At 34.5% G+C, this 27,740-nt stretch overlaps 3 protein-coding genes and 1 non-coding gene across 6 annotated transcripts; 2 read left to right on the top strand and 2 right to left on the bottom strand.

Moving 5' to 3' along the window:
• The first annotated feature begins 149 nt into the window (after window positions 1-149).
• On the top strand, window positions 150-2,131 carry LOC112734048 (AAA-ATPase At2g46620). The gene has a single exon (XM_025783233.3). The coding sequence runs from the start codon at window positions 339-341 to the stop codon at window positions 1,770-1,772; it is 1,434 nt and encodes a 477-aa protein (XP_025639018.1). The 5' UTR covers window positions 150-338; the 3' UTR covers window positions 1,773-2,131.
• A 12,334-nt stretch (window positions 2,132-14,465) lies between these two features.
• Window positions 14,466-16,849, bottom strand: LOC112734038 (ras-related protein RABA3). The gene is made up of 2 exons (XM_025783222.3): window positions 16,462-16,849; window positions 14,466-15,021 (listed from the first exon to the last, which is right to left on the bottom strand). The coding sequence occupies exons 1-2, from the start codon at window positions 16,743-16,745 to the stop codon at window positions 14,544-14,546; spliced, it is 762 nt and encodes a 253-aa protein (XP_025639007.1). The 5' UTR covers window positions 16,746-16,849; the 3' UTR covers window positions 14,466-14,543.
• A 2,772-nt stretch (window positions 16,850-19,621) lies between these two features.
• On the top strand, window positions 19,622-19,694 carry TRNAE-CUC (transfer RNA glutamic acid (anticodon CUC)). Its single transcript has one exon. It is a non-coding gene; the product is annotated as a tRNA-Glu (tRNA).
• A 420-nt stretch (window positions 19,695-20,114) lies between these two features.
• On the bottom strand, window positions 20,115-24,983 carry LOC112734024 (calcium-transporting ATPase, endoplasmic reticulum-type). 3 transcript variants are annotated; one of them, XM_025783210.3, is made up of 8 exons: window positions 24,647-24,983; window positions 22,805-24,302; window positions 22,587-22,708; window positions 22,231-22,509; window positions 21,694-22,077; window positions 21,505-21,614; window positions 21,193-21,421; window positions 20,115-20,808 (listed from the first exon to the last, which is right to left on the bottom strand). In XM_025783210.3, the coding sequence occupies exons 2-8, from the start codon at window positions 24,276-24,278 to the stop codon at window positions 20,248-20,250; spliced, it is 3,159 nt and encodes a 1,052-aa protein (XP_025638995.1). In that variant the 5' UTR covers window positions 24,279-24,302; window positions 24,647-24,983; the 3' UTR covers window positions 20,115-20,247. The 3 variants fall into 3 exon arrangements, with proteins under 3 accessions (XP_025638995.1, XP_072069617.1, XP_025638987.1); XM_072213516.1 differs by having other exon boundaries at window positions 24,745-24,930; XM_025783202.3 differs by having other exon boundaries at window positions 24,569-24,800.
• Between the last annotated feature and the right edge of the window lie 2,757 nt (window positions 24,984-27,740).

Here is a 27,740-nt window from a genome sequence, read left to right as displayed (position 1 = left end):
TCTTCAAGTTCCCCACTCCCACGTAATTTCTCTTGAATAGAAGGAAACTAAACTAAGCACATTACGTGACTTAATTACTATATAATACACCACTTAACCTTACCCCTATTAATTATATCATCCCAAAATTCCTCAAATGGAAAATTGTATTCAAAGAGGATTATTAGTGTTCACACATACCTTAAACACAAAACATCTTCCATCATCTTTCTCTTCCTCCTCCAAATTCCAAGCCTCATATCAAACATGTCTCTGAAACTAAACACGCAAAATTAACCAACATTAACACTAATTAGTGTTATCATTATTCCGTTATTACTGTTATCAATATCATTGCCATGACTATTGTAATGATAATCCTCATTCTAATAATCCTGCTATTCCTGATTCGGGTTATGCTATTCAAAACAGGATTAATCCACAGCACAAAGAAATTGCAACAAACGTTACAAGAAATTTTCTACGTTCATCAGTACCTTAAAGTTCCCGAACTCAACGAGAGCATGCAACCGAACCCACTTTACAGAAAAGTCTTTCTCTATTTGCATTCTCTTCCTTCAATTGAAGATTCTGATTTCACGAACCTCGTTACCGGAACCAACCAAAACGATATCGTTTTATGCCTCGACGCAAATCAACTCATAGAGGATCATTTTCTTGGTGCAACTCTCTACTGGTTCAACCAGAAAACCGAACCGAACCGGAATAATGAGAACCGGACCGGTTCGTTTTTGCTCAAGATCAGAAAAAACGATAAGAGGAGAATTCTCGGGGCTTATCTCCGCCACATCCACGACGTCGCCGGCGACATGGAGAGCAACGGGAAACGCGAATTGAGGCTTTTCGTGAACGCCGGAGACGGCGAGGGAGGAGTTAGGTGGAGATCGGTACCGTTCACGCATCCTTCGACGTTCGAAACGATCGCGATGGGGGAAGATCTGAGGAGCAAGGTGAAATCAGATCTGGAATTGTTCCTCCGAGGGAAAAAGTATTACCGGAAGCTCGGCCGAGCTTGGAGGCGGAGCTTCTTGCTGTACGGTCCCTCCGGCACCGGAAAATCGAGCTTCGTCGCTGCTATGGCGAATTTCCTTGGATACGACGTTTACGACGTCGATCTCGAGAATGTTCGCGGTGGCGATTCAGATCTGAAGCTCCTCCTCCTGGAGACGACGCCGAAATCGATCGTCGTCGTGGAAGATCTCGACAAGTTTGTTGTCGCCGCGACGACGGAATCATCGTTGCCGGCGGCGAGCGCCACGGGGATACAGATGCTGAATATAATGGACGGGATTCTTAGCGCGTGTTGTGGAGAAGAGCGCGTGATGGTGTTCACGATGAACAGTAAGGATGGGGTCGACCCGGATCTGCTTCGTCCGGGTCGGGTCGACGTTCACATTCATTTTCCCACGTGCGATTTCACATCGTTCAAGGAACTCGCGAGTAGCCACTTGGGTGTGAAGGAGCACAAACTGTTCCCGCGGGTGGAGGAGATTTTGGCGCGTGGGGTGAGTCTTAGCCCGGCCGAGGTCGGCGAGTTAATGATTGCGAACCGTGGGTCACCGAGTCGAGCCATAAAATCAGTAATCGGAGCGCTAAGGCCGGATGGCGGCGATGGGATCGGACGGCGGGAAAGCGCCGATGATGACTGTGATGACGTTGACGGCGGAGATGGGTGCAATGCTGTTAAGGATTTTCGAAAATTGTATGGTTTGTTCAAATTAAGAAATGGGAAAAGATCTCGACCGTCAAATAATACATTGGTCCATGATTAGATGATAGATCATACATCATACATGTACAAATATTTTTTTTGCCGTAAGCATAGGTAAAATATACCTAGTTGCATTGGCATGGTCATTGGTGAAAATTTTATGTATGGATTAAGTTATATAAAGTTTTCATGTAAGTTTAGGTCATAGGGAATTATTTGTTTCATACATACATGCATACACAATTATTTGATTGGAAAGTGAATTGTTCATAGAATCATGGTTAAGTTGGATCTTGTTAGTGGTTTTGGGCATATTGGGATGGCTGTACAGTGGGAAAGAATGTAAATGGATTTGGGATAGGAGAAGAATATGCTATATGCTATGAGGAATTATACAACCATATGAATGGCTTTGCTTTACTTGTATCATTTTAGATGAAAAGTGAATCCATTGAATCCAAGTGCAGTTTAGTTTATAAGAGAATTTACTTTACCTTACAACTTAAGAGTCACAAAATTAAATCTCAATAGTACTTAATACTCGTAGGCTACTTCTTTTGTTAAAAATGAATTATTCAACACAAAGCTATCACATAATTAATGTCATGAGTAGTCTTATTATTGTGGGGACTTTGTCAATAACGGGATTTTTTATTTCATAATAGAAGAAGGTGAAATTTATTTGATTATTAGAAGAAATTGTGTTTTACAGGAATCAGACGGCGTGTTTTTGAAAATGCATAATACATAAAGGACGTATTGTTTTGATAATACATGAAACGCTTATTGTTTGCATAGTTGATACGTATCGAATCCCTGCAAACCGATAAATTTATTGTGTTCCGTGCATATGAAGCCGAGGTATGAGGATCTCTTTTGGTGTTGATCAAGTTCGGGTAGAAGAGCTATACGTCGGCTAAGCTAGAATACCGCAGTGGAAGTACCTTCAAAAAGTACTCCGACGCTCAAGTAAGAATAGGAATTAAGAGAAGTGAATATAATAAATCAGAGTGAGTTATGTGACCTGACTTGCTTCGAGGTTGCTCATTTGTTTATATAGGCATTTTAGGTTGTTCGGTTGGAGCGTATTTCGAGATTTTCCGCTCTTGCCGAGGTTATCTATGATGTTAACGTTGGAATTAGTCAGTTGTGTTTCCGAGCTTTCACAACTTATCCGGATTTTGTGGGTTGTTATCTATTTGACTTTGTTTAGAGCCGAAGTATACGGTATGCTACGTGGCAGTCGAGGTATACGTCACGTATCATAGCCCCCAAGCTTGTCTTGTGCATGTAAGAAAACAAAGGCGAGTTTTTAATATGTCCGTGTACCTCGGCTTGTGAATATGTTGTCGGAGATGTTTCTTCCTCGAGCTAGCACTGGTTTTCAGGAGAGAGAAAATTATGCATTTAATGGGCGCTTCGCTTCCCGCACTGGATGAAATGATTGACATGAAAACGTGGCTCAGTCGAGATATAATTCCTTCTGGTGCCGAGGTATAACTCTTTCTTCCGTGTGTATAGAGTTTTCTGTCCTCAGAGTACAGACGCCGAGCTATACTTCAGCCGTCGAGGAACATCGGAGGAGGTTGGGACTTATCCTGCTACGTTTACTTGGTTCTGTTTATATAAGATTTGTATATGACTTGATTGTGATATGTTCTCCTCATTCCGAGATATGAGGTATGGATACGGTCCAAGAATCTGGCAGAGAATTATTTGGTGACTTTTTTGAAAAGGTCTTTTTAGGGTTATCAATAAGTAACCGTTCTCTTTTTCAATTTGCTGCACGTGGCCAAGTTATAGCACATACGGCCGACTTATACGGATGGATCACGAACTGCTTTGTTTTGAATTTGTAAGTGGCCGAGCTATAGCTTACGTGGCCGACTTATAATGATAGATCAGACCTAATCTCTGAATTATAGCTTGTATTCGCCGAGTTATAGTGACCAGATCATAGCCCCCTAGCTTGACCTGATTATTTTTAAGAGAAGCAGGTTGAGCTTTTGAGGTATAACTCGGTAGGATATAGAAAAGATGCGGTTGTGTTCTAATTCAGAGATATGAGGATTAGCCCCCAAGATCAATCTGATAATCTTGAAAATAAAATTAGACAAGTTTGTCATGAGAAAATGGGTTGCTTATTTCAATATATTTTTTAACAAGCTTATAGATGATTGTTTGTTGGACTAATGCCGACCTATAAGTGATTGTTTGTTGGAATGGCACCGACTTATAGGTATCGGTTTGCTTTGATTGATTCAAACTTATAATTATCAGTTTGTTTGGAGTGATTCTGACTTATAGGTGTCAGTTTGTTTAGATTAATTCCAACTTATAGGTGTTGGCTTGTTGTATTGATTCCGACTTATGGTTGCCGATTTGTTAGATTGGTTCCGACTTATAACTGTCGGTTTATTTTTGTATGCCGACTTTAATATTAGTTTGCTATAATATGTGTAGAGCGTAAACAATAGCTGAACTAAAGGCATAGATAAAAATAAAGAATGATGAAGTTAAAAATAATATACTCTTTATTGAGAATTACCCTCTTAATATAAAATGTATAGGATGAAAGTGCCTCATTAAAAAGCTCTCCAAGCAAAATTCGGTGTAGGAAAAAGTCGTGTGAGTGGAAAAAAGAGTACATCTTCGAGCCATAGTTCTTTGCCTAGTAGTGCTTGAAGGGTATAAGTCCCATGCCGATCAATTTGTTGATTCACAAAGATTTTCTTGGTCATCTTCTTTTGATTGAGTTGGTTTATTGATCCGTCGAGCTTGTCTAAGCTCTTCTATTTTCATCTGGCCTGTGGCCCTTTCTCTGAACTCCTCAAGTGACTTTGGTTTGGTTATTGCAATTATTTCTCGGAATTTTCCGGGTCGGAGGCCGGTCTTGAGTGCATGTAAGTGGACTGCGGGATCTAAGTCCGGAATCTCCATAGTGGCTTCGGCAAATCGGGTCATGTAGTCTTTTAGACTTTCGTGTTGTCAGAGTAAAGCAGCACCATCAAGATAAGTGGGAAAAGCTCGGCAAAGTATGGGCTCATTCTTAGCGCCGTTAAAAAACATCATGGACTGGAATTTCTTAATATGAGCACGGGGGTCACCAATCCCCTTGTATGGCTCGAGGGATGTGGGTAACACGAAGTTTTTTGGTATTTAAAAATTGGTGATCTCTTCAGAGAAGGGATTGTCTAATGTCAGCTTCTCCTTTGGCGGGGTGATGCTTAGAGGGTCTGTGTTACCCAAGGCCGAGCTTATGGAGTTTTCTTCCTTGTTCTTTCCGGCATTATTATGGGCGGACAGCTCGACTATCCTTCGAACTTCTGCTTGGAGTTCAGCAATTTGTGCTAGAAGTTTGGCTTGTGTGGACTGATGAACTCCATTATCGGCCATGTTAGAAGATCGGGAATCCTGCAAAAGAAAAGAATGCAGAACTGCGTAGAGAAAATAGTGGGGTTATGTTAATTCAAGGCCCCACGGTAAGCGCCAAATGTTCTGTGTGTATGAAGCCGAGGTATGAGGATCTCTTATAGTGTTGACCGAGTTCGGGTGGAAGAGCTACATGTCAACTGAGCTGGAACATCGCAGCGGGAGCACCTACAAAAAGCACTTCGACACTCAAGTAAGAATAGGAGTTAAGAGAAGTGAATATAATAAATCAGAGTGAGTTATGTGACCTGACTTGCTTCGAGGTTGCTCATTTGTTTATATAGGCATCTTAGGTTGTTCGGTTGGAGCGTATTTCGGGATTCTCCGCTCTTGCCGAGATTATTTATGATGATAACGTTGAAGTTAGTCAGTTGTGTTTCTGAACTTTCACAACTTATCCAAATTTTGTGGGTTGTTATCTATTTGACTTTGTTTAGAGGCGAAGTATACGGTATGCTACGTGGCAGCTGAGATATACGTCACGAATCACATTGCATTGTTATTTTCTCTCTCTTTAATTTTACATGTCACCTTCTTCGCTCACAGTTTTACACGTTCAATTTTTCTTTCTTAGTTTCTTTCTACTCTCCAAACTCAAACAATTGCATGCTTTTATTGTTCCATAGCTTCTGCACTAGGCTTCGATATTCATTTGCTAAGTTTTTTTCTAGGGGTGAACATGGGTCAATTTAGTTTGGATTTAAGGTAAAATTAGAATTGAACCAATTAAAATATAATTGGTTCGGTTTGGTTTAAATTTACATTTTTTTGTACATGTACTTGAACCAAACCAAACCGATTAAAAATGAATTGGTTCGATTCGGATAATTGAATACCCGATGATTTTAAAATTCATAAAAAAAACTCCCAAATTTTTATCTTAAAAATTCAACAAGTACAACAAACGTGTAACATCAATAGAAATAATTTAAATATGATAAACACTAAATACATTAAAAACTAAACTCTTTAAAATCCAAACATATTAACAGTGAATAATCTTTTTCTAATTGAAATACAAAAATGCAATAGAAATATTAGAAGCTAAATACAAAAGTCTAGTGAATAATCTTTCAAAGAAGCTAAAATCAAAACACATTAAAATCCAAACATTAGAAACTAAATACAAAAGGGCAATACAAATATTTGTCTAATTTTCACAGTATTAGGGTTACAAGTTGCAAAACTCACTAAAAGTCACACACACACACACACACACATATTTAATATATGATCGGGTTTACGGGTTGGTTCGGATTCCACATCCTCAGAACCGATATCCGAACCAATCACTAACAAAGCTTATCAGTTTGGTTCGAATTGGACCCGATTACCTGTTGATTTCAGAACCAATTTAATTAGTTCGAGTTCGAGTTTGGACGCATAATTGGGTACCTGGTACCTGTGCTCACCCCAATTTTTTTCTCTCTAAAAATTAACAAGTAAATTATTTTGATAATAATAATAACAGTGAAGGTGCAGGGACGACGGACAGTGGATTTAGGCAATGCAACAACGGTAAAGGCGTACGAGAGATGCGATGCCAACAGAGGAGACAAATGACACAGGAGTTAGCGAACGTAGAAGACCCGACGACGAGATGCAACTGTATGGCGTCAATGACAACGACTCTGTGAGACTGAGAAGGTTAAACTCTACTGTCGTTTTGGGAGAGTGCGTTGAGAGTGTGAGGGAGTACGTTGGGGAGGGGGGATTAAGGTTCAAAAGGAAAAAAAGGAGATTATGGTTCATACGAGAGGAATTTTGGATTTAAAAGGTTGAATTGGGTAACTAATTAAAAATTTTACTTTAGATTTTTTGGTGGCCACTCCAGCATTCTTTTCGTCGAAAATATGCTCTGGCGAACTTAAAGATATTCTTGTAAAATTTTAAAATTATTTAAGAATTATTTTGTTAATAACAAAAATGAGATATTATTTTACCAATATCAAAATTTTTGGATACTAATTTAGTACCTCGTACAAATAATAACTCTCCTTTTAAAATGATAGAGAAATTAATTTGTCAAATAAAGTTCACTCTCGACTACTAAACTAGTTACTCATCAAAATTGTTTTGAAACTACTTTAAAATGTTACTATTTTTCGCCCTTTAAACTTTAAAGTACATATTTGCAAGTGATTGTAAATGTCTTCATAAAAATAATAATAAATAAATAGCGATTGAAGAGTCAAGTACTTAACTTTGTCACTAACTAGATCAACTCCAAGATAATGGTTTTTAAGTAAACACATACAAGTAGCAAGTAATATACATGATCGTGACCCCTTTTATTTTTAATTTTTACTTTTTCGTTCTTATTTATTTCCATAATATCTTAGGGGCCAATTAATATGTTATGGTTTCGTTCACTCACACTCTTCCCCAGAGCCGCATATTCTTTCTTTATTTTTGAGTGAATAGCATTGCATATTCTTGTCTTGGATAAACATTAGAATCATGGTTCTGAAAACCGAACCGGACCGGCCGGTTCAATCGGAAAAATCGAGAACCGGTCACCTAACCGGTCCGGATAAGGTCAGAAACCGTTTGGCAGAAAACCGGTGAAAAAACTGGTCGAACCGGTAGTTAACCGGTGAACCGAGAGAACTGGCCGGTTTTTTACGGTTTATTGGTTTGAAAATATAATCCTAAACGGCGTCGTTTTGCTCTTAAAAAAATAAAAAAAAAGGAAAAAAAATAAAACCCAACAAATCCCTAACCCTATCAGAGCCCCCAGCCGTTGTGCGTCCCTACCCCTCTCTCTTCTCTCTCACTCTCACATTCAAATCCCTAACCCTATCAGAGCCCCCAGCCGCCGCTACCGTCAGCCCCATTCGCCGCTACCGTCAGCCCCCAGCCGCCGCCACTCTTCTCTTCCTCAACGTCTCTGTGCTCGTCGCGAAGCCACTCACCTCACCTCCTCAACCCTAATTTCCTCTTCTAACTTCCTCCAACAAACTCCACCGTCACTACCACAATTGACGCCGAATCGGAGCTTCTGTCAGCAAAACTGCCACCGTCGCGGATCGAAGCAGCTTCCAGCAGCGTCGTCATCTTGAACTTTGAACTCTCAAGCTTCTGGCATCGCGAACGTCTACTCAGCCCTGTTCTTCTCGCCGTCGCCAACGTGTTTGTTCTTCTCGCCGTCGCCAACGTGCTTGTTCCCCTCGCCGTCGCCAACGTGCTTGTTCTCCTCGCCGTCGTTCCAGTGCCTCCAGAAGCTTCCTTCCTCCAACAACAAGTTCACCTACAACTGCGACAACCACACCTTCAACTTCCTCGTCTATAATGGCTTCATTCGGTTTCTCTATTTTTCTCTCTAGATCTGTTTCCTCTGATTCAATTTTGTGTATATATGTATACATTTTTGTGTAAATTGTGTTGTTTTGAATTTGATTTGTTTTGTTTGAATGGTGCAGTACTGAAATTGATCTGGTTTTGAAACTTTAATTAAAATAAAAAAAAGAAACTGATGATCCTCTTCTAGCTCACTGTCACCACGGTCGTTCCTCCCTCGCCGTGTCTCCAGTAAGCCGCTGCTTCTTTAGTTTCAATTTCTAAGATTCTGGCTTCTGAGTTGATTTTTTGTACTAGATTCTGAATTGGGATTGTGTTCTGAGTTGGGTTGTTCTGAGTTGGGTTATTCCTTAATGTGAGTCTGAATTTAATTTGAATTGTTTCACTTAGTTTTTCTGTTTCTGGATTTGGAGGTTGAGTTGTCTGTAACTCTGCATTCTGAGTTTTTGTTGTTGAAAAGCATTGAATTTGTTGAATCTAGTTAGGGTTTGGTTAGTTATAAGAAGCTTGTTGCATAATAAGAAATTTCATCAATGTGTTATTCAATTGAATTGTATATTGGCAGCCCAAAAAGGGATAATTGGATTGTATAAGAGAATTGATGTTGAATAATTAGCCTTGCCTTGACAATGTTGCCTGCAAGATCTTTAATTTTTTACAGCTTGAATGGAAATTCTGCCTCAGTTAGTTGTTTTAAAGTTATCAATAAATTTAACTCAATCTGAATATTATCAATGAACTTTTTATCTTCAATTTTTATTATATCTTAAATTCTATTAAAATTTTTTTACTTAAAAATTCATGAATTTTAATGAATTTAAATATATAAAATTATATATTAAATTTTTAATAATTTTATTTAATATTTAATTAAACCGGTTAAACCCCGATTGAACTCCGGTTAAACTACTAAACCAATAAACCAGTCACTTCACCGGTTCATTAACCGGTCCGGTTCTCGCCACCTTGATTAGAATATCCAATTCCTAAATAAATACATGGTAACTTCAAAATAAATGTGTGTGATATGAGTATATCACAAATTTATCTATACACGAAATGTCTAGTTGGAACGTGCTGGGAAGTGATTGAATTGACTCGCATTAACTATTCAATTGCTCCTTTGCTTTTAAAATTCAAAATTCTCTTAAATATATCTTAAACTATTCATTTAATAAAAAAGAGTATCACATCAAATTTCTTTATTTTTATTTTATTCAAATACCTTACCATTTTTCATCTTCAAATTTTATTAATTTTCAAATAAATACAAAAATAAAATATTATTTTAGCCTTCAATTTTTAACTCCTAATTTAATTTTTAATATTTTAAATATTCTAATTCTATCCCAAAAAATTTTAAACAAGTTTAATGTAGTTCTATCGTTAAACACTACAATAATATAGACTATTTTTTAAGATTATATGTGTTAAAAAAGAATTAAAATTCGTCAAAAAAAAATTAAATTTTGACACTGCTAACTGCTAGGATTAGAGAGAAACCGACTAACAACTTTAACGGCATGAGCAATATCCATCCTGGTGCAAATCACAACATATATCAAACTGCTAACTGCAGATGTATATGGAATCTTTTTCATTTCTACTTTCTCTTTCTCATTTGTAGGACATTGCCGCGAACTCAGCTTGAAAATAACTAGCAAGTGGAGTACTAACAGGTTTGGAATTACTCATGCTAAACCTCTCTAAAATATTCTCAATATACTTCTTCTGTGACAGCCACAATTTTTCATTCTTCCTGTCACGAGTGATACTCATGCCAAGAATTTTTTTTTGTAGGACCCAAATCCTTCATAGTAAAGGTTCTGTTCAAATCTTTCTTAAGACTTTCAATCTTCTTAGTATCATGACCAACAATCAACGTATTATCAACATAAAGTAAGAGAATTATAAAATCACCATCAGAGAATTTCTTAACATACACACAATGATCAGAAGAAGTCTTATTATACCCATGACCTTTCATAAAGGAATCAAACTTCGAGTACCACTGTCTTGGTGCTTGCTTCACCCCATATAAGATCTTCTTCACCTTGTATACAAGATGTTCCTTTTCTTTAACCTCAAAACCCTATGGTTGCTACATGTAAATTTCTTTATCTATGTCAACGTGAAGAAATGCAATCTTCACATTAAGTTGCTCAACCTCTAAATTCAAGCTAGCTTCCAATCCAAGCACAACTCGATCAGAGGACATCTTCACAATTGGAGAGAAAATCTCCTCAAAATCAATACCTTTCTTTTAATCAAAGCCTTTTATAACCAATCGAGTTTTGTACCTTGTCCGTAAGACATTTTCATCAGCTTTCAATTTGAACACCCATTTATTCTTGAATGCTCGTTTACCCTTCGGTAGCATCACCAATTCAAACATATGATTCTCATGCAAGGATTTTATATATTGTTGCATGGCTTTCAATTAATCTTTCTTATGTTCATCAGACATAGCTTCCTGGTAGCTCTCTGACTTCCCAGTTTTAGTGTTAATCACATACTCATGAAGAGATTATCTCTGAGAAGAATGACGCTTTTTAGTAGGTCTTCTCAATTCAGCCTTAACTGGTGGTTCATGTGGGACTTCAACATTTGGTGGAACTTCTGCATCTGGCACCTCAGGTTGAGGTATAGGTTCATCACGCAAATCATCATGGACATTATTAACTTGTACATCTCTCCCATCAATAGGAGGTCTAGTGGAAGGACCAGGTTTATCATCAGCAGAACATCTAACAGTTATTGTTGGCTTATCTATCTTCTCAAGGACTTCAATAGTTTGGTCTTAAAAAAAATCACATCTCGACTTCTAATTATTTTCTTGTTCAACGGATCCCATAATCTGTAACAAAGTCTTCGTGACCATAACCCATGAAAATACACTGCTTTGACTTTCTATCAAGTTTGGACCTTTTATCTCTTGGAATATGAACAAAATTTCTACAGTCGAACACTCGCAAGTGACTATAAAAGACATTTTTTTCTCTCCAAATTTTTTCTAGAACATCACCATTTAGTGGAACTGAAGGAGAAAGGTCGTTGATTAAATCTACCACAGTTCTCATTGCTTCACCCCAAAAGAATTTAGGCAACTTTGTATGAGAGAATATACACCCGACGCTATCATTGATAGTGCAATTCATTCTCTCTACAACTCCATTATGTTGAGGAGTCTTAGGAACCGTCTTTCCAAACTTGATCCCATGTCCTTTACAATACTCTTCAAATGGACCCCTGTATTCACCACCATCATTTGCCCGAACATATTTCAATTTTCTTCCTTTTCTCTTTTAACACTTGAATTAAAGTGTTTGAAGATACCGAGCACCTGTTCTTTAGGTTTCAAAACAAAAGTCCATACTTTTCGAAAATAATCATCAATAAAAGTAACAAACTATGATGCACCGCCTAGTGTCTTAGAATCCATAGTGCAAATATCAATGTGAACTAAATCTAGAACATGTGATATCCTATGAAATTTAGAACTATGAAATGATTCTCTAGCATTCTTTCCAACAAAATAATGAGTACAAGTATTTAAAGTTGTACCTTTCACTAGAAGTAAGTGCTTCTTGGCTAAGACGCTTAGTACTTTCTCGCTCGAGTGACCAATATGCATATGCCACAAATCAGAAGAAGAATCATCAGCTACATTCACCTCTTCTTTGCACAACTTTACTTGCAACTGGTAGAGAGTAGTGAGACTATTGTATTCTTTAGCAACAATGAGAGCCCCTTTGATAATCTTGCATTTTTCACTACTAGAGGAAGTGCAATACCCCTCTTGATCCAATGCCTTCACTGAAATAAGATTGAATCGCATATTTGGCGTATGCTTAACATTCTTCAACTATAACTTGCATCCCATGTTAGTTTCAAGTGACATATCACCCGTACCAATGATATCACACACTCCTTTATCTCCTAATTTGATTTTGCCTAAATTTTCAACAGTATAAGAAGTGAAAAATTCACGTCTCGAAATGACATGACATGAGGCACCAGAGTCCATAATCCAAGTAGAACAATCACAGACAGGATTTACGTAATTTTCATCATATGTGATAAGAACATCTTCATAAATAATAGCAGCGATTTTTTTTATCATTATTTTTACCTTTGTCTTTATTTCTTTTTATTGATTGTTCTCTTTTCATGAACCTATAATACCTCTTGATATGCCCCAATTTGTCACAATGGTGACAAATAAACCCCTTTCTTTGCTTGTACTTTTCTCTTGACTTGTTTTGACTCTCTGACTTGTCAGAACTATTAGGTTTTCTATTATGACTTCTCTCATATAACTCTGAAACAAGTGATTCTGATTGGGAGGAAACATTAATCAAACCTCACTCTCTTTTTCTGACTTCTTTATTCAACATACTCTCTTTAATCATTGCTAATATCAACTTTTTATTTAGAGTTGAGTTAGTCAGTGTCACAACCAGAACTTTCCAACTATCAGGTAAAGAACTCAACAACAACAAGGGTTGCAACTCATCATTCAAAGTGATTTCATTATTTGTCAGTTAGTTCACCGTCTCCTAAAAAATGCTCAAGTGCTCCGATATTGATTTGCCTTCAATATACTTCATATTGATAAGTTTCCTAATCAACAATGCTTTGTTGTGTACATTCTTCCTCTCATATAACTCCTTCAATTTCTTCCACATATTTTCGGCATTCGTTTCAGTGTCAACACGTGGATACACGCTAAGATAAAATCATTACCTAATCAAAGTAACTGCCTTCCAATTCAGCTTCTTCCATTCAACATCAGATTTGGTACTTTTAGATTTATCCCCTTTCCACTAGATCATACAAGTCATTGCTATACAACATATCTTTCATGAGGATCTTCCAAATTCAGTAATTTTGGGAATTTAATTTGATCATATTTGACCCATGAGTATTTTTCTCTATTTAATCAGCACAGAAATAAACAATCAAAGCTCTAGATACCACTTTTTTTGGGAAAATCAAGGTTCAATAAGAACATGTCTAACAGCGGAAGCACCAAAAAGAATAATTTTTTCACAATCTGTGCGATTAAATAGGCAATACCAAAGATACTCTAAGCAGCAGATATAATGACAGAAATTAAATAATCAAACACCAGAGTTTTATCGTAGGAAAACCCCCAAAAGAAGGACAAAAAATAAAACGAAATCTAATCCAGTAAAATCTTCCACTATTAAAATAATGAGTACACAATTAGTCTTCCTAATGGTACTAGGACATCTCAACAATCAACAAAATATATCATCAAAATTGATGGAATCAATATAAACTCTTCATAAAAGTGGGTATCTCAAATCAGACAAAACAAAAGACAATACAAATAACAAGTTAAAATTCTAATGTTCATCTCTACACCAAGAATAACATTATAAAATTTCATAAAAAATAAAATAAATTTACTGATTTAATCGAATCAAAATAGCATCTCTTTTTCCCCCCAATTTTTCTTCTTCTCTATGGAAGCTCTTTATTTCATTTCTTTCTTTCAAACAATAAAAGAAGCTTAACACACACTTTCTCTTTTTTTTTTACCGTGGCTTATTAGCTACTTTTATATTTTCTTAACTTGTGAATCCCACTTAGTTGGGACCACCAACACTAATTAAATCATATATTTATTAAAAAAACATAACTAAAATTTTGTTGTAATATTTTTTTTAAATTTTTTTGTATCAAATTTTAAATTCTAACTATCAATCATCTAACACTTCAAAGTTAAAGAAAAAAATTTATATTAATGATCGTTAGTGAATCGATCTTACTTATATACTGAAATCGAATGCTATTGGTTTTTCAATAAGCGAACTGTTTGTATTAAATTTAATAATGCGACAACATTAAACCCGCTTAAAATTTTTTTAGGATTAAAATATAATGTTTAAAAGTTTTTTGAAACTGAAATAAAACGTTTAAAATATTAGGAACCAAATTATAATTCGCCCCAAATATTAAGAACTAAAATAATACTTTACCCTAGACACAAATATCAATAAGAATGACAATTAAATATTTTATAATACCATCAAATATTTTTTTTTCCTTTCAACATTAACCTTTTCCAAGATTAACATGAGCATGAAGACAACTTCTTCATCTCACTAATTTCCAATTCATGACCTAAAATTACATCAATCTTAGATCCTTTAAGTGTGTTGCTACTATTATTACCACCATTACCAATAATGTCATCATCACCACTACCACATTCCAAACTTTTCTTCTTAGAAACAACCCTATTATGAATCTCTTGAAGCAATTTAAGAAAAGCACTTTCCACATTGTTACCATTGAGTGCTGAAGTCTCAGAGAAGAAAAGGCCTTGTTCTTCAGCAAATTCAATTGCATCTTCAGTTGACACCATTCTTAGGTCAACAAGGTCACATTTGTTACCAATTAACATGATCACAATGGAGCTATCTGCATGTGATCTTAGTTCTTCAATCCACCTTGTAACATGATCAAATGAGTCTCTCTTTGTTATGTCATATACCAACATTGCCCCTAATGCTCCTCTGTAATATGCACTTGTCACTGCCCTGTACCTAATATATCATCAACAATACAATTTACAATTTAATAATTTACAGAAATTTCGGTTATATAACACTGAACAAATTAAAATTGTATTTTATAAAATATGGTGCTCACTTTTTTTTTATATTTATAAAATTGATCACCTTAGACTTATAAAGAGGTCAGTTTAATTTGAGTGTAGAAAATCATGACATGTTGTGTTTATGTAATATCCCTTAGTCTCATAAAAGATAAACAAAAATTACACTTATTATATTATATTATAGATCAAAACTTGGTCAACAAACGTATTTTTAGGGTTGATCCTTGATCCTAAAACTGTAAATAGAGCTTTGATTGAGTGACAATATATAATATTTTTTAATATGCTGTATTTGGGTTTGAATCTTAACAATGATTAAATGGTATAAAAATAGTATAAAAATAAAATATTTACCTAAAATATTTACTAATATTGATAAAAGGTATTAACCACTTAACATTTTTCTTATATTAATATTAGGCAGAATGATTTTTCAAGGTTTTACTAAATTCTGTCAAAATTCAGTCAAAAGGCTGAAGATCAACCATGCATTTAAAGGTTATAAATAATAGCACATAATGTAGCCAAAAAAAGATATAGGTACTTGATGTTTCTTTCTGTCATTAATCGTTAATGTACAGGCACATAAATATATAATGGTTTAATTATTGTGTTGGTTTTTATAGTTTTTCAAAATTTTTAATTAGGTTTTTATATATATATATTTTTTAATTGGATCTCTACACCAATTTTTTTTTAATTAGATCTCTCTTGACAGTAATTGACTTAATTTTATGGGAATCCAATTAAAAAAAAATAGTATAAAAACTCAAATAAAAAAAATATAGGAACCTAATAAAAAAAATTAATATAAGAACTCAATTACAAAAAGATACAAAAATTTAATTAAAATTTTATAAAATTATAGAAACTAACAAAATAATTAAACCATATATAATATCCAACTTGGGATTCATTGGATTCTAGCCGCAATGTATATGAAATATAACAAGTAGTCGATTGAGCTAAGATAACATGAAAGATACATTAAAAATGATGTTTTAAACGTATTCCAAATATATATATAACTTGCATTGTCTCATTTTAGTCAATAATCATGTCATGTGCAAAGTAAATAGAAAATAAAGCAAATAGAAAATATCAAGAAACCAATGCTATTAAAATTTAAGATTTATAATTCAAAATTTAATATAAAAATATTTTTATTGATCAAATATTGATTTAAAATAATAAATATTTATTAGCCATATAATATTATTTCTCAAACAAATATGTATCATTATATAAAAAAGGTCAATTCCACTATTAATATAAAATGTCTGACCAGAAATAATATTTTAGTTATACTATTTTATTTAAGGATATAACTAAAAAAAGAAAGGAAAAAAAAAAAACATGAATGAACCTTTCTTGGCCAGCAGTATCCCAGATCTGAGCCTTGATGACTTTGCCATTAATGGTGAGAGTCCTAGTTTGGAATTCAACACCAATGGTTGACTTAGAGTCAAAGCAAAACTCATTCTTTGCAAATCTTGAGAGCATTTGAGTCTTTCCCACTGATGAATCTCCAATCACCACAACCTTAAACACATAATCTATTTTCTCATTCACATCATCATCATAATACCCTATTATTTTCTCACTCTCATTATATTGTTTTTTTTCAGCCTCAACACCATTCATTTTCATGTCAAGAACACTAAGAAGCTTGAAATAAAAAAGGTAACTATGTGTTTGTTGGTCTAAGTCTTTAATTGGTCCTAGTAGAGCATTTAAATGCAACTTTGTTTCTAAAGTTTTTGGTCTTGGTGGGGAAAAAAGAAAGAGCAAGATAAGGTAGTTGTTGAATCACTTGTGTGAAATTATTATTAAATAAAACAATATCATAATGATATGTGAAGTAAAAATTATTCAGGAAATTGAATTTTAATTTGTGAGAGTGATTGATTTTTAGTATATGCATAATATTTTTATAATAAATTAATTTTATGCTGAAGGTAGAATATTTAATTAATATATTTTTTGGTAGATAGTGAGGTGCTAATAAATATTTGTTCTTCCATTTTATTGTAAAATTAATTCTCACAAAATACAATTTTTAAAATAATCCTTATTTAAAATTTTGTTTTGTAAATAATCATTTTTTATTATTTTTAGTTTAACAATATTAAAAGAAAACCAAACCAAAAGAATAGGCAAGGAAATGTGGGCCAGCTTTTGTCTCACAATTTTAATATTATTTGGAACTATTATTGGACTCTATTGCCTTGAACATTGATGGTTTTCTGTTGCTGATGTATTATATAGGATGTACTTAAGTAAATGTTTGAATTCTTTTTAGGCAAAAAAGGGAAACCTGCTAAGTAGGAATTGATCAAAATTTTCTAAAAAGTAGTTATGGTAATGTTTTTAAATGAGCCAATCGATTTTACAAAATTTGTATTATTAAAACGATTTTACAATTTAAATTTTATTAAAATTTTATATTTTATGCACTTAATTTATTTTTTTATTTTATATAAAATCTCAATTTTCTTTACCTTGATTATGGTGGTGATGTTTATTAATTATTATGCCTCATGTTATAGAACTATCAATCTTCATTTGTTGAATATGGTTGAGCTGTCTAGTTTCATATCACTCTTTTTCTTTTCCTTAATTTAAGGCTTAATGCATGGATGGAGATAATTACTTTTCCTTTTCCACCAATTTTACCACCTTTTTCTTTCTTCTTCTTTTTTTTTTTTCTCTTTTGCTTTCCCCTAATTAATATCATTGTTTATATCTTGCAAATGCTATGCTTTAGTCTAATCATTTAAGAATTTTTCTTGAATGTTTTATTAGGGTGTGGCCTTGGACATTGATGAACCAGCTCATGCATCAAAATGCTAAAGATTAATCAAGTACTTTCTTTGAACATCATATTATATTGTTGTGTTCTTGCATTTTTATTTCCCCCTCAAGGTGAAATAAATGGAAATATAGTGAACCCTAATAATTCTTTGTCTGTTTTAATGTATATTTAAAAGAACAATAAAATAATTAAAAGATTAGTTTCTTTTTTATATTTATCAGCAGTATTTAAATTATGTTATTAAGATAACTTTATTACTTGTCACTCGACTAATTCAATATTGGTTATTGAATGTACTTATATATCATAAGCAATTAATACAAAGAATATAGTACTTATAGCATCATATGAAAAAAAATGCTAGATTATTGAAAAAGAAAAAAAAAGTTTAATTATAATTGATTTTCAACTTTTATCATATATGAATTTTATAGTTTTTTTTATTAAAAAATTATTAGACTTTTATTTTTCATTTTATCAATTTTTTATTTTAAAAAATTTTGATCCAAATCATATAAGTTTGTAGTAATTTATTGCACTAACAAAAATAAATGATGTATATTGTATTTTTTTTAGTCGTTTATAGTATTCTCTAGTTCGAATGTAAATTCTATTTAAAAATTTGTTGTTAGTCAATGAATTACTTTATATATAAAACAGAATTTAAATTTATAATACTTATTTAAATGGATAAATTAACTCTCAGCCAAACCAAATCAAACCAAATTAGTTTGGTGTATTTTATATTTGTGTAATGGCCTATAGTTCTATAAGGTAACAGCTAACATGATATTAGAGAGATTGTATGGTATAAATTGAAAGAAAAAAAATCCACACATGCATAGATGTTGTGTGGCATCATTTAATTTATACCCAACATCTGGCTTTTTGAAGTTTTTGTGCAATTTAGGGGGGTAGTGGGATGATTGACACTCGTTGGAATATATTATTTGTTTTGCGATTAAGCTTTGCTGATGGGAGAGATTTTCTTTTAAACTCAAACCAACTCTTTAAATAAATTAGTGAGCGAATTTTAGACTAACTCAACTTGGTTATCTCAAATCAAGTTATTTTTGTTTTTGTCAATTGAATTGAACAGTTTTTAATTCCAGATATTACAAATTTAGCCACACCACATTCACATGCACATTACTTAAGGTTCCATCCACTACTTAACCTAGCCAAATTTCGAACTCGTATGCGCTTGTTGCGAAACATACATGATAATCACTAGATCAAAGCTTTGGGTACAGCTAAGTTGTATTTTTTTTTTTTTGAAACTGTGCAACTAAGTTCAATCCAGCTATTGTTATTTTCTAAATGGATTGGATCTTTTTTTTTTTTTTTTTTTTTGGTTTCCCACGGTATCCCCCAGCCCGGCAGGCCAAGGACTAATCCGCCGCGGTACTGAGCTCCATTTAAGGGTTTGCCGCTGGCCAATGGGTTGCTGCATGCACAAGGCGGGATTCGAACCCCCGACACTTGCTTAAGCGGACTAGTGAGCTAACCACTAGACCAACCCAACTTGGTTGGATTGGATCTTTTATAGCCCCACACTTTTGTCTTATTGATTTTTTTTCCACAACATATTTTTTTAACATTAAAAGATTTGGGCTGGTCCTTTTTATCTAATCATAGATATGTGTCCCAAAAAAAATTATTATAAATTTTTTTTAAAATTAATAATTACGATTTACGACATAATCATCAATTCGTTGTAGTCTAGTTGGTCAGGATATTCGGCTCTCACCCGAAAGACCCGGGTTCAAGTCCCGGCAACGGAATATATTTTTGTATTTGACTCTTTTGTTTTTCTGAACTTTCAGTTCCGCTGAACCTGTAGATGGCACGCCAGGTGTTCGACGGAATATTTGTAACTGTTGATGAAATTTTTTCAACAACCTTAATGTGACCAAGGCGAAAGTACTGGCATAATTGGTATTACTCACTATAGTCACTAAGTATAAATAAACAAATATTAGATTGTTTTTCACTTACCCACCTTCAAGTGTCATGAAATGTGTTACTTTTTGAAGAGGGTTTAAGGCCTTAAGCTTCCATCATAATTAAGTTAAACCATATTTTGAATACAATTCCTTATATCATTGTTAATTTGTTACAAATCATGAATCATATTCCAGATACTAAGATTCTTTTTTATTGGTAACTTCTGTTTCATCAGGTAGTAAAAAAATGGAGGGATATTGAACAAGATGCCTAAGATAAACTTTGTATGATGAACATTTAAAGTGACAAATTCCTTTACATAAATTAATGAACTGTAATAACTTTCCTAAAAGACAAAAGAATAAAAATCTATCAAAGAATTTGGCTTGATCATGCTACTTTCTCCTTTTTCACCTTCCTTTGATTCCTAGCCACCAATTTAAGAATCTCATCAATGAGAATAACAGGTGCTGATATAAGAATCACCAAAAACCACTCATTCAAGCTAAGTGGAACAACACCAAACACATTAGCAAGGAATGGAGTATAGAGTATGAGGCAATGGAGTCCAAATGATATTGACATTGCTACCATAAGCCAAGGGTTCCTCCAAGGTGGAATCTTTCTCAAGCTATTCTCTTCTGAGAGGGCATTTAGGGAATTGAACATCTCAATTGCAACCAATACAGAGAGGGACAGAGTCATAGCCTTCACTTTGCCAACAGAGAAGTAGTCACATGGATTTGAGAATGTTATTGCTCGGCCGCCACTGACTGTGAATGGCGTGGCCGTGAAGTTAGGCCACGAATGGCACTCTCCCCAGTTGAGAAGCTGGGAGAGTTCTATGATTGTATGGCCATCACCAACAAGATTGATGCCTAGAAAAGAAGCTTGAGTGTACCACAAGACAAAAATTCCAACTGTAGCAATTCCCACATAAGAGCCAATAACCTGCAATAAGCATTGTAGAATTATTCTTCAAAATCAAATTGATGAATTTATGAGACTTGATCATAGACTTCAATAAGTATTGTATGTCATATTTGTTATGCATAAGTTTAGTCCTATTAGCTTAAACTTTTGGGAAGAGTGGTTTTATAACACGGTATCAGAACTTGTATGACTGAAAAATCTAGAGCTCGATCCTTATTAAACCGCCAAAAGAAAAAAAAAATTTCAGCATAAAGCAGCAACGCAAAAGAATATAACTTATCAATTTAGAGATATAATCATTCATATGCTTCCTGTTATCAGTATCAGAGTTTATTCTATCAGGCCTAATTCAATCAAGCGTGCCAAAACATAGCCTAAAATGAAGGGAACTGAGAAACTTACAAGATAGCGGACAAGAACCCAAGAACTTATGAGAGAATCATTGCTTTTCCGAGGCGGCTTGCGCATGATATCAACATCAGCAGGGTTGAAACCAAGAGCTGTGGCAGGTGGACCATCAGTGACCAAGTTCACCCACAGGAGCTGCACTGGTATCATGCATTCTGGGATCCCAAGAGCAGCAGTCAAGAATATTGAAATAACTTCTCCAACATTTGAGGATATCATGTACCTGTTAATGTTTAATAAATTTTAGTAAGGACTTCTTGTGTAGATCAACCAAAACCAGAAGTAAACAAATTCCATAAAACATACCTGATGAATGATTTCATGTTATTGTAAATTGCGCGGCCTTCTGCTACGGCCGTGACAATTGTACTAAAATTGTCATCTGCTAGCACCATATCTGAAGCTTCTTTAGCAACCTGCAATATTTATCAGACAATGTTAGAAATCATCATATCAAATGAGAATAAAACAGTTGAAAACTCCGTTATGTTATACCTCTGTCCCAGTTATTCCCATGGCAATGCCAATATCAGCAAGCTTGAGTGCCGGCGCATCGTTCACTCCATCTCCGGTCATTGCAACTATCTCCCCCATGTCCTTCAGCAACCTCACAATTTCTTGCTTGTGTCTTGGCTCGGCTCGCGAAAAGACCTTGCCTCCAGGTCTCAGCAGCATCTTAACTTGTTCTGAAGGAGGAAGCGACATGAATTCTTTACCTGTTAGGCTTTGTCCTTTAAGGTCCTCATCTTTGGAGAACAAACTGATTTCTCTGCAAATAGCCTCTGCTGTTGACTTGTTATCACCAGTTATCACCATAACTCTTATCCCAGCTTCCTTACAATCCTCAATTGCTTTATGAACTTCCTCGCGTGGAGGGTCCTAATCAAGAATACCAAAATAGTCTTAAAGATATTCAGCAAATATCTGATTGGATGACAGTGTAAAACTTTTTCTATAGAGAATAACAAAACGAAGATTGATTGATCGATTGATCGATTAATTGGTATAATTAAAGATATTCAGCAAACTTACTCTTAGACCAACAACACCAACAAAAACTAGATCACTTTCAATGGCTGAGTAGCATGCTGGATCAAGCAATTTGTTATGAGAAGGATGAGTATCTGCATAGTAGTCCGAAAACTCTCCTAACTCATCCTTGTACGCAAATCCCAAGCAGCGCAATCCCTTCGAACTCATCTCCATGAGTCTATGTAGAAGCAATTCCCTGCATTGCTCATCTATTGGAACCAGAGATCCATCAGCTAGTTGCACATGTGAGCTTCTCTCCAGTAAACTCTCAGCAGCACCCTGTGATTCAACTATTTTAGAACTTAAAGGTCCAAATCATGTATCTTAATTATGCAGCAGAATAACCAACAAATCACCTTTACAAGAAGCCTATTTTCACCATCCGGTTCGCGAACAATGACACTCATTGACTTCCGAACGCGATCAAACTCTAATGTTGCTACCCTCTTGGATCTTCTATTCCACCAGTCACAACAACCTGTACAATAAGAATTAAAAAGTACACCGTTATTCCTAGGAGAGTTGTACTTTGGCAATTTATTTATTTTTTCATTAATTGGTCCATTTTCCGTACCTAACTTCACAGTACTGTTGGATTCAACCATGTTGTTTTGTGAATTAGTAATCTTGTTTTTTGACTTTGTATCTGGAACTCCCATCTTTTCAACCAAGACTTTTAGTGCTGCTTCAGTAGGCAAGCCTGTGGCACGAAAAAGGCGCCCATCGAAATAAATTCCAGCATCATTACAAACTGCACATATTTCAGCCATGGCTTGAAGGTTGGCATCCATGTTAAAGCAAGTCCAGTCAATAATTCCCCCATCTTTTGGATCATAAGTTGTGCCTTCCACGCGAATGACTCGAGAAGCATTGGTTCTCCCTCCTAAAGTAAAGAACTCTGTCACGGACATTTGATTCGTCGTAAGAGTACCAGTTTTATCCGAGCAAATCACAGTAGTACATCCCAAAGTTTCTACACTTGGAAGCTTTCTAACAATTGCATTCTTTTGTGCCATTTTCCTTGTACCAAGTGCTAAACAAGTTGTGATAACAGCAGGCAGACCTTCTGGTATTGCAGCCACTGCGAGTGCAACGGCGATTTTGAAATAGTATGTGCACTTCTGGAAGGAAAATTTGATGTTTGAGGGAAATCCATCAACAACATCCCAAGAAAGGAAATTCTTGTAGTTTATGATCCAAACAACAAGACAAACTATACCAATTGCAGTGGTGAGCCTATTACCAAATTCATCTAATTTCTTCTTCAAAGGAGTGTCACTTTCCTCCAGAGAAGCCTCATGTATCTGCTTCTGTATCTTCCCAATTTCGGTGTTCATTCCAGTGGTGATAACAATACAAACACAACTCCCATTGACAACTGTGGTTCCTGCAAAGACCATATTCTCCTTGGCCTGCAACTCACAATCATCCAAGAAAACAGGACTTGTTCCTTTGAGAACTGGCATTGCTTCTCCGGTTAGCGAGCTTTGCTCGGCTCGCAAAGTTGAAGTTTTCAAGGCTGCAACTCTCATGTCAGCAGGGACCTTATCTCCGACGCGCAACTCCACAATATCACCGGGAACTAGCTCTCTTGCAGGCAAATCCGGCACAAAATTTCCATCCCTTAACACCTTTCCAGATTCACATTGCAACTCCTTAAGAGCTTCAAGAGCCTTTTCAGCATTATTCTCTTGCCAAACTCCAACAATGGCATTAAGGACTAGAATCAAAATGATTACAAGTGGTTCCACATAAGCTTCGAATCCAGATTCCCCCGTTTCGCCTCCATGAAAGTAAGCTAAGATAAATGATATGAATGCTGCAATCAAAAGTATCTTTACCAGTAAGTCATCAAATTGTTCTAATACCAATTGCCATAATGGCTTCCCTTTCTCCTTTGCTAACTCATTCCAACCATACTTTTCGCGCCTCCTCTGAACCTCGAAAGTGCTCAGACCCCTTTCGAGTTTCACTCCATACTCTTTCAAACACTCCTCAACAGACCATGACCATGCTGGGAATGGTTTCTCCTCCATTGGAACTTCCATGGACAAGTTAGCTAGAACTCAACACTGAAAAAAAAGGGCATTCAAATTACTTTCACACAAGCATTTCGGTGAACAGATCAAATGCAATGTTAACTTGAACAAAAAACATTTAACAGAATCAAAGATTTTCTGTACTTTCAGGATGAATTATAGTTCACAAAGTAATTAAATGCAGAAATTTATAGCTCTTCAAGACCCAAAAAGGGACAAGAACCTCATCTTAATCTTATCATCATTCATAAAAAATATATACAACTAAAAGGGCATCAAGGACAATAATTACTACATACCTCAACCACTGACAGACAAACTCATACAAAACAATATAAAGGGTTGTCTAATTTATGTGAAAGGAACAAAATTTGTACCAATATAAGAAAGGGACGAAGTTGAAAATTCTGTTAGCTTGGAAAGAAAGCAAAGTTAAAGCCCATGAATTGGAATTTTCCAACAGTTAGGAGGAAACCTTTTCTGCAAGAAATGCAACTGTGAAGACTGAAGACTAAGACTAATACTGTGTTTGAAAAAGAATTTAAGAATGTGTTGTGTTGTTATGTTATGTTGGGTTTGGTTGGGAGTGAATGAGAATCTAGAATGTGGTTCGGATGCTTTTTCAAATCTTACTTCTTCTTTTGTAATGATAACAAATGTTCAAAGTGGAGACAGTTACTTTTTAGAAGTTTTCTAAAGAGGAGTAATGGGATTATGGGACGCATGAGTTGGAAGTTGGAACAAAACTGCACCACCCACTATGCTTTTGACCTTTTGCTGGATGATATTTGAGTTTTTTTTAGGTTAATTTTGATGCAAATAGTGTAAAATATTTTATTTAATAGTTGAATTATATCTATTTTTTATTATTATTAACATAATCTAATAAAATTATGAAAGAATAAAAAAAATAAAAATTTTTTATTGTATGTTATTATATATTATGGGATAACAATGCTATTTAACCTATTTATTTATACTAACTACTAAACTGATTTTGAGTTTTAAAATAAGTTGAAAAATTTATTTATGATTCTTTTAGAGAAAGATAAACCTAACTAATTTAAAAAAAAAATAAATATAACAAATTTTGTTTTTTAAAAAAAATAATAAATAAAATAAAAATTTAATATAATAATATAAAAGTTGATTATTTTTGTTAATCTATCCCAAGTATAAATCTTCAAACATTTATTTATCAGTTTACTCTTCTCTTTCCTAATATAATTTTGTTATTTTTCACGTAAATATTTTATATCGAATATTAAGATATATGATAGGTTCAACTAGTGTTGTGGCGTATATAATGCATGAAAACAGCTTGCAGCTCTCTCTACTACCTATTGCTTTCAGATTTGTCAAAGATGCAATAATAACGATTAAAGATTAAGTAAATAAATTAATGGTAATAATTGAAAGTTCAAACCTACCAAATTGTCGTTACAACAAGAATACTATTAAACAAACAATCAAAGTTAAACCGAGGAAAATAAAGAGTGGTAATAAAATTGTGAAAGAATGAAAAAAAAAAGATAAAAAATTTATTATTATGTTTGAAAAAGGTTATTGTTAATATGAAAAAATAAATGTTACTTATTTATATTAATTATTAAATTAATTTTGAATTTTAAAATAAGATAAAATAACTAAAATTTCTAAATAATTTTATTAAAAAAAATAAGTATAACTAATTAAAAAAAGATAAGTATAATAATTTAAAAAAATAATAAATAAAAATAATAGAAGAATTTAATAAGTGGAACAAGGTTGGTGCATGGTGGCTGCAGGTATTAATAATGCAAAAAACAAAAAAGTAAAATCAGTGCCAAAATAGGATTGTCTTTGTTTGAGATTAAACATTTAGGACTATAGAAGACTGGTTTCTAGTTTGAAAATTTATTTGTAGTGTTAACATAAAGCTCTTGTTAGAGTCAATCATAGTACAATTTGGATCCTTTAAAATAAAAAATAAAAAATTCAATATAATAAACTCTTTTTAGGTTGGTCTCTTTCATAACAGCTTTTGACCGAAAATACACATGTCTTTCATTTATAAGCCAAATGGTCCCCCATGACTTTAAAAAAAGGAAAAAGAATTAACTATTTTAATTTCTCTTTATTTTATTTCCTAAATATGTTTTATTTCCATTAAATAAGTTTAATCATATCATGCTCAGATACTAAGACACATTATTATATTTGAAATGTGTCAACTTTCTTAGATATGGAAACTTCCATGTAACTTCTTCCCCTTTTCCATTATCTAAAGCTACCAGGTCTTGTTTTGTACTTTGCACTACACAAGCTGGACCAGCTTCAATTCCCTTAGTCAACTTGAGTTTAGTAATTTCTAATTTCAAATGAAAGAATCTTTTTTATTTTTTATTTTTTTCCTTTTGACTTTTATTAGGATGAAAGCAAAGGGATATTGTTTTTTAATAGTCATTATTAGAAATTACATGGAAACACCCATGTAAAATTAGTAAACATTTCATATATGTAGCTACTGATAGAGTGGTGGGTAAGCGTGGAAAAACGCTTGGGCATAGACTCTTTTTTATTTTTTCTAAATAATAAAAATAAGGACAATTTACTTGTTTAAATTGTTTTACTTTTAATATTATGCAAATACATTGTTACAGAAACTGATACGTAAATACATTGATTCACATATCTATATAAATTGCTACTGGCAGCAACAGTTTACAAAAAAACAGAAACCGCTAGTACCAGTCGCGGTTTACATGTATGATGCGTTGTTCATAAACCGCTGCTGCCAGCAGCGGTTTATGTTGGTTGGTGTGCGTGCGTAAATCGCTGGTGCCTATAGCGGTTTACGTTTAGTGTGTTTCATTGGGCTCCCTATATAAACCATGGAGGGGCCAAATATGGAGAGGTAGAGTGTTATTCACAAATGGATGAGGAGGATAGTTTTGTGGCTCTGGTCCACTGCTCTGGAAAAATTCAAAAGAGCAAAAGGCATGGTGTGAAATTCACAGATAGAGAACCGGTTAGTATTTTTATCCGATCTTCGAGTACATTGGCAGAGATTAAGCTCAGCATACTACAGAAGCTCGGTACCCGCGGTACGAAGCTGGTAAAAAAGTTGTTTTACAAGATTCCCATTATCGTTGTGTCAACTGGTGTGAGATATGAGACCTTTGTGATAAGGTCGGATGAAGACCTGTAGGTCTTGTTTCACTGCAGGCGTAGTTTCCCGGAGGTGAGGATACCTGAGCTGTTTGCGAAGCTGGAAGATCGTGTGGATAGCTCCGGAGCATCGGCACCGGATCCTCAGTCGACCACAGTCGGTGGTGCCTCGACATCAATGCCTGTGGTAGCAGCGGTAGTTCTACCTCCCAAGCCCGAACGTGCTCGGCTGTTCATGCAAGTGTGTCTCATTGTGTGCCTAAGGTTGAGTTTGAGGTCGGACCGGATCGAGTTGAGAATGCGCTATGTGATGATGATTCC

The sequence above is a fragment of the Arachis hypogaea genome, chromosome 2 (assembly GCF_003086295.3).
Source record: "Arachis hypogaea cultivar Tifrunner chromosome 2, arahy.Tifrunner.gnm2.J5K5, whole genome shotgun sequence".
NCBI classification, from domain to species: domain Eukaryota; kingdom Viridiplantae; phylum Streptophyta; class Magnoliopsida; order Fabales; family Fabaceae; genus Arachis; species Arachis hypogaea.
Note: the sequence above shows the minus strand (reverse complement) of the source record. Positions and strands in the feature narration are given on the sequence as shown.

Coding starts and splice junctions, on each gene's coding strand:
- LOC112734048 (XM_025783233.3), top strand. CDS start 339: ATGACTATTGTAATGATAATCCTCATTCTAATAATCCTGCTATTCCTG.
- LOC112734038 (XM_025783222.3), bottom strand. CDS start 16,745: ATGAAAATGAATGGTGTTGAGGCTGAAAAAAAACAATATAATGAGAGT. Junction 15,022..16,461: donor GATACTGCTGGCCAAGAAAG/GTTCATTCATGT, acceptor ATGATATATTAG/GTACAGGGCAGTGACAAGTG.
- LOC112734024 (XM_025783210.3), bottom strand. CDS start 24,278: ATGGAAGTTCCAATGGAGGAGAAACCATTCCCAGCATGGTCATGGTCT. Junction 22,709..22,804: donor CAACAGTACTGTGAAGTTAG/GTACGGAAAATG, acceptor CTTATTGTACAG/GTTGTTGTGACTGGTGGAAT. Junction 20,809..21,192: donor GGGTTCTTGTCCGCTATCTT/GTAAGTTTCTCA, acceptor TGCTTATTGCAG/GTTATTGGCTCTTATGTGGG.